Below are 7500 nucleotides of genomic sequence, written 5' to 3' on the forward strand. Positions count from 1 at the left end.
AATTTTCAACCAAATATTTGAAGTTTCAAAAGAATTTTCCACCAAAAAGATGAATTTTGAATTAATAAGATGAATTTTCTACCAAAATTGTCAAATTTTTAAGAAATTACATAATGTTCAACCAGTTATTTGAATTTTGAAACTAATAAGATGAATTTTCTACCAAAATAGACGAATTTTTAAAAAAGTAAATCAATTTTCAACCAAATATTTGAATTTTTAAGGGAATTTTTTTTTTTTAAATGTTTTTTTCTTCTAAAAAATCGTAAATTTCCCAGTCAAAAAATAAATTCACTGTCATTTTCCATTCCAGCGGCTACCCTGAATAAACACACTTATATGCCCTGCAACTATAGATAAGATAGAAATCTCTTTTCAAAATTGACTAAAATTATTTAAATAACGAAAACTTGAATTTTCCTGCGACTAGAAGTAAATTCCCGGTTTTTAAAATAAAATTCCCGGCCATTTCCGGGTCAAGTCGCCACCCTGTGTTGATATTCTAGATGAAGAGCCGTATTTTATAAATTGTTCGATAATTGAAACCATACCTGGAAGGATTAATTTGCACAGAATGAATTCCAGAGTTTTGTTCCGGAACTGCGTTGCTTCCATTGTTTTGTCTCCCATGGAGGGAGGGTATTTGATCTAATTTCTGGGTCGCAACGTCGTACACCATCAATTTGTTGCATTTAGTTCCGAAGACGACTTGCCTATCACTCAACCATTGCGATGAAAACACTTTGTTCATGTTATTTAAATTAACCGAGGACTCTTTGAACAAATCGTGAGTCAACATGTGACGCGAGCCGTACTCGTGATTAATCCTTCGAACTTCTCGCGAATTCGATTCTCGCGAACGAACATAATCGACGAAATTATAAGAAGTTCGTAAATATTGTCTACCCTCCGTTATTGTTTCTTCCTCGTCGTCACTCGTTTCGTAACAGACGAAATCTTCAGGCTTGTCGGGCTTCCTGTTTCTTTCCATCCGCAATGCTTGTCTGCAAAAGACAATTTCTTTTCTCAAGACATCTTTTATCAACGATATTCGGGGAAAATTATTCAAAATCCATTTCCCGGTTTTTTCCCGATTCGCAAACATTTTTCACGGACAATGAAATTTAAAAAATCAAAATATATTCTCAACATTTTTCCATATAATGTAATAAACGACAAATTGAAGCATTTAAAGTTAAACACTCGAATTAGAAACTTTTCAAATTGAAGTTTAAAAGTTTTTCAATTTAAAAATTGTGTTTTCAAATGCTCAAAAGTTTACACGTACCAAATGGAAGGTACTAACAATTTTCAAATAAACAATGTTAAATGAAATGCAAATAAACTGTAAAATTTAGAACTTTTTATAAATTATAGAGCTCAAAGATTGAGATTAAGTTCCAAAAATATAAATCCACGTTAACATTTTCAATAGACTAAATTAAAGAATCAAGCAATGAACTTTCAAAATGTTAAAAATTATATTATTTTAAGTAATTTTAAACTAGACACATTAAACATTGACAAATAATTTTTTTAACTTATCTGTTCTTAAATTAGAAGTTCAATTATTTTTATTTTAAATAGTCTAAGCTTCCTTCAAAAACTTTAAAATTGTATTTCAAAATCTTGAGAAATCTACAAGTGGCTTTAAATTTTTCCAAATTCAAAATAATTTTTGAATTTTTTTTCGGAACTTTTAAATGTATTTCAAAATTAATTGAATTTTTTCTATAACTTTTAGAGAATCCTGCAAACTAAAAAAAATTAAATTTGAATTTCTAAATAAGAATAGCACTTCTTATTTGTGAAAATATTAGAGTAATTTAGAACTTATAAAAATATTCAAATTAAATTTAGAAATTCAAATAATTTCAAATACTTACAGCCAAAAAAAAAGCTTGAAAATGTTAACGTGGATTTATATTTTTGGAACTCAATCATATAAGTTCCAAAAATATAAATCGACGTTAACATTTTCAATAAACTAAATTAAAGAATCAAGCAATGAACTTAAAAATTTTTCAAAATTATACTAATTTAAGTAATTTTAAGCTGGACACATTAAACATTGACAAATAATTTTTTTAACTTAACAGTTCTTAAAATTGAAGTTAAATTATTTTTATTTTAAATAGTCTAAGCATCCTTTAAACGCTTTAAAGTTTTATTTCAAAATCTTGAAAAATCTATAATTGGTTTTAAATTTTTCCAAATTCAAAATAATTTTTCAATTTTTTTTAAACTTTTAAATATATTTGAAAATTAATTGAATTTTTTCTACAACTTTTAAAAAATCCTGCTAATGGCAAAAAAAATTTTATTTGACTTTATAAATAATAATAGAACACTTATTATTTGTAAAAATATTAGAGTAATTTTAAGAGATATTTAGAAGTTCTAAAAAGATTCAAATTAAATTTAGAAATTCAAATAATTTCAAATACTTACAGCCGAATTAAAAATAAAATGTAAATTTTTGCAGATTTCAAACAAAACATTTATAATTTTTTTAAGAATAGCGAAAGACCTCAAAAGAATTTAAAAATTTCTTAAGAAACTTAAAAATGATTTTTTACTTTGAAAAATTATGGAAGATTTTAAGGATTTTTTTTAATTTGTAGGAATTTCAGAAATTGTAGGAAAATTCCGATTAATTTTAAAATATATTAAGAAGTTCTGAAAAAATGTTAACACGCTTCGTTTAAATTACTTGAAATAATTTCAAGTTTTTAATTAATTTTGAATCTTTTCAAAACTTTTACAAATCTCTTAAAATTACTCAAACTTTTTTTTCTACAAAAAATAAGTGCTCAATTGTTATTTATGCGTCAAAATTTAACAATTTCACTTATAAATTAAACACTTTTTAAATAGAACAATTAAAACTATAACACTAAAAGTTTAAAAGTTCTTCAAAAATCTGAAGATTCAAATCTTTCTATGTAAAAAAATTCAGTTTCAAATTGTTTTCTTTTTAATATCTGGCCTTAATTTGCTCGTATTGCATTAACAGTCAAATATTGCTAAATATTAAATACTTATTATTTTTCTACTTTAAGAAATTTCAAATTTAATGAGATGAAAATTAAATAATTTAGACTCACAACATTTGAAATTTAATATAAGCTTTAAAATTTTATTTGAAAAAAGATTCAAATTAAATTTAATATATGTAGATTTTTGCAGTAAAAAAAAATTGTAAGAAAATTTCGATTAATTTTAAAATATATTAAGAAGCTCTGAAAAAATGTTAACACACTTCGTTTAAATTACTTGAAATAATTTCAAGTTTTTAATTAATTTTGAATTTTTTCAAAACTTCTAAATATTTCTTAAAATTGCTTAAAATTGCTTAAAATTTTTCTACAAATAATAAGTGTTCAATTATTATTTCTACTTGCAAATTCAACAGTTTTGATTACAAATACAAAAATTTTTTAAATACAATAAAAATTGTAACTGTAAAATTGTAATTGTATTCGAGACAATTCAATTTCAATTTTTTTACTTTTAATTATTTGGTTTCAATTTACTCGTCTTAAATGAATAGTGAAATATTGCTAAATATTAGATACTTATTCTTTTTCTACATTAAGAAATTTCAAATTAAATGGAATAAAAATTAAATAATTTAGACTCACAATATTTCAAATTTAATAAAAACTTTTAATTATGACCATATTATTATGGATTTATTTTTAAGTTAAAAATAGTAAAACGCACCTTTAAATTTTTTAATGACTAAAAAAAAATTAATAGAAATAATAGATTAATAAATTTATTTGTTAAATTTAACATAAAAAATAATATAAAGGAAGACCTGAAACTCTGAATTAAAAATATATTATTGATAAATCATGAAAATTTTTATTTAAAAATAAAATTATCGGAATAAATGATAATTAAATCAATTATCAACCAAATATTTGAATTGTAGAACCAAATATGCAAGAGTTATATTTTCAGTTCAAATATAATTTTTTAACAAACAAAAATTAAATTTTGAACAATAATTCAATTTTCAGTTATTAAAATAAATTGTCATCCATAGAATTTAATTTTTAACCAAAAAGTTGAATTTTCAACTAATAAGTTTACTCTTCTACCAACAAAAAAAACGAATTTACAATAAATATTTTAATTTTCACCCAAAACAGATAAAGCTTCAACTATAAATAAAATAATTAAATTTTCAATTAAAAAAATTAATTCTAAGTAAAAAAATAAAATAATTGTCAACCAAAAAGATCAACTTTCAACCAATAGGATGAAGTTTCTACTAAAATAGACGAAGTTTTTACAAAGTAGATAAATTTTCAAAGAAATTTGCAACTAAAAAGATGAATTTTCAATCAATAAGATGAACTTTTTTACCAAAATAGACGATTTTTTAACAAAGTACATGAATCTTCAACGAAATATTTGAATTGTCAAAGGCATTTTCAACCAAAAAGATGAATTTTTAAAGGAATTTTCAATGGAAAATATGAATTAGGCACCCAGAAGCTTAAATATTCTTCCACAAATTCGAATTTTCAATCAAATACTGGATTTTTAAAACAAATATTTGAATTTTTGAACCAAATATGTACGAGTTAAATTTTCAGTTAAAAATTTTATTTTTTAAGAAAAAAAAATTGAATTTTGAACAATAAAAAAAGGTTATTAAACTAAAATGATGAATCATCAACAAAATAAATTAATTTTTAACAAATAGTTCCACTTCCAACTGATTAGTTAAATTTTCAACCAAAAAGGATGAAATCTCAACAAAAAACGTGACAATTGATATTTCAATCAAAAAGGATTTTAATTTTATACCAAAAGTAGTGAAATTTTCAACCCAAAAGATGAATTTTCTATTAAAAAAACAGCTAAATTTTTCACAAAAAATGGAATAGTTAATGTGAATTTTGAACTAAAATGATAAATTTTGTGACCAAAAATAAAATAATTAAATTATCAAACAAAAATTAGTTAAATTTTCAACCATTTATTTGAATTTTCAACCAAAAAGATGAATTTTCAACCAAAGACTTAAATTTTCAAACAAAAACATCAATTTTTTACCAAAATTGTCAAATTTTTAACAAATTGCAAAATTTTCAACCAAAGATTTGAATTTTCAAACAAAAAGATGAATTTTCAAACTAATAAGATGAATTGTCTACCAAAATAGACGAATTTTTAAAAAAGTAAATCAACTTTCAACCAAATATTTGAAGTTTCAAAATAATTTTCCACCAAAAAGATGAATTTTCTACCAAAATTGTCAAATTTTTAATAAATTACATAATTTTCAACCAAATATTTGAATTTTCAAACGAAAAGATGAATTTTCTACCAAAATAGACGAATTTTTAAAAAAGTAAATCAATTTTCAACCAAATATTTGAAGTTTTAAAGGAATTTTCCACCAAAAAGATGAATTTTGAATCAATCAGATGAATTTTCTACCAAAATTGTCAAATTTTTAACAAATTACATAATTTTCAACCAAATATTTGAATTTGCAAACGAAAAGATGAATTTTCAAACTAATAAGATGAATATTCTACCAAAATAATAATATAATATAATATAAATATAATAATAATATTTGAAGTTTCAAAGGAATTTTTCAACAAAAAGATGAATTTTGAATCAATCAGATGAATTTTCTACCAAAATTGTCAAATTTTTAACAAATTACATAATTTTCAACCAAATATTTGAATTTTCAAACGAAAAGATGAATTTTCAAACTAATAAGTTGAATATTCTACCAAGATAATAATATAATATAATATAAATATAATAATAATATTTGAAGTTTCAAAGGAATTTTTCAACAAAAAGAAGAATTTTGAATTATTAAGATGAATTTTCTACCAAAATTGTCAAATTCTTAACAAATTACATAATTTTCAACCAAATATTTGAATTTTCAAACGAAAAGATGAATTTTCTACCAAAATAATAATATAATATAATATAAATATAATAATAATAATATTTGAAGTTTCAAAGGAATTTTCCAACAAAAAGATGAATTTTGAATTAATAAGATGAATCTTCTACCAAAATTGTCAAATTTTTAACAAATTACATCATTTTCAACCCAATATTTGAATTTTTAAACTAATAAGATGAATTTTCTACCAAAATAGACGAATTTTTAAAAAAGTAAATCAATTTTCAAACAAATATTTTAATTTTCAAAGGAATTTTCCACCAAATAGATGAATTTTCTACCAAAATTGTCAAATTTTTAACAAATTACATAATTTTCAACCAAATCTTCGAAGTTTCAAACAAAAAGATGAATTTTCTACCAAAATAGACGAATTTTTAAAAAGGTAAATCAATTATCAACTAAATATGTGAATTTTCAAAGGAATTTTCATTGAAAAATAGGGTTTAGAGACCAAGAAGCTTAAATATTCTTCCGCAAAATCTTCTTGTCAAAATAGACGAATTTTTAACAAAGTAAATCAATTTTCAACCAAATATTTGAATTTTCAAAGGAATTCTCAATGCAAAACAATCAAATACCGGATTTTTAAACAAAATATTTGAATTTTAGAACCAAATATGTACGAGTTAAATTTTCAGTTAAAAATATAATTTTGTAACCAAAAAAAATTAAATTTTGAACAATAAAAAAAGGTTTGTAAACTAAAATAATCAATTATCAACCAAATAAATTAATTTTTAACGAAGTAATTCCACTTTCAACTGAGTAGTTAAATTTTCAACCAAAAAGGATGAATTCTCAGCGAAAAACGCGATATTTGATATTTCAACAAAGAAGGATTTTAATTTTATAACAAAAAAATAGTTTAATTCAACCAAAAAGGACGAATTTTCATCAAAATAGTTTGAATATTTTGGCAGCAAAATGAACCATTTCTAGGGATTCAATTTGAGAAAAAAAATCACATTTTTGGACCACTCTAATAAATAAATAAATAAAATCTTCCTTGCACTAAATTAATTTTGCATACAATAATTTAAATAAAAAAGGTTCAAGAAATCTGCAATTCCGAGATCGGAGAGTGCGCATGCGTGTAGAAAAAATTACTAATTGAAACAGTATATTTGCACTAATTGTCAATGACTTGTTTAAACAGTGTTTTGTGCTAAATAGTAAAGAAAAAATACCTTCGAGCTCGGCGTTCCTCCAATCTTGAACTCTTGGCGCACGGTGGATGTCTCCCATAAATAGTTTGCCTCAGTGTTTCGGCCATTATAAATAATCCAATTACTTAATCACTCGAAAAAAAAAAAAAAAAAAAAAAAAAAAAAAAAAAAAAAAAAAAAAAAAAAAAAAAAAAAAAAAACTGGGAGTTCCTCACAGTATCCACTAAGAACGACACAATAACAATGAAAATTCCGAGTTCGTTGACCTCCGTGAATCACGTCTTTAAATTCAAAATACACTCTTCGCGAAAAATATTTCCGAAAATACAAAATCTAGACATTTTCTTAGCACTGTCAGGATTTTAATATCATTTT

At 22.7% G+C, this 7500-nt stretch overlaps 1 protein-coding gene across 2 annotated transcripts in view; it reads right to left on the minus strand.

Annotated features, from left to right (window-relative positions):
• LOC117181471 (DDB1- and CUL4-associated factor 12) overlaps window positions 1-7260 on the minus strand; it is a 251124-nt gene extending 243864 nt beyond the window's left edge. For both annotated transcript variants that reach the window (XM_033374162.1, XM_033374163.1), the window contains exons 1-2: window positions 7147-7260; window positions 552-1004 (exon numbers count right to left, since the gene is read on the minus strand). In XM_033374162.1, the coding sequence (XP_033230053.1) occupies window positions 552-1004; window positions 7147-7232 (539 nt within the window). In that variant the 5' untranslated portion in view covers window positions 7233-7260. The remainder of the gene's footprint in view (window positions 1-551; window positions 1005-7146) is intronic.
• Window positions 7261-7500: the final 240 nt, after the last annotated feature.

Source organism: Belonocnema kinseyi, chromosome 10, assembly GCF_010883055.1.
Source record: "Belonocnema kinseyi isolate 2016_QV_RU_SX_M_011 chromosome 10, B_treatae_v1, whole genome shotgun sequence".
NCBI lineage: Eukaryota > Metazoa > Arthropoda > Insecta > Hymenoptera > Cynipidae > Belonocnema > Belonocnema kinseyi.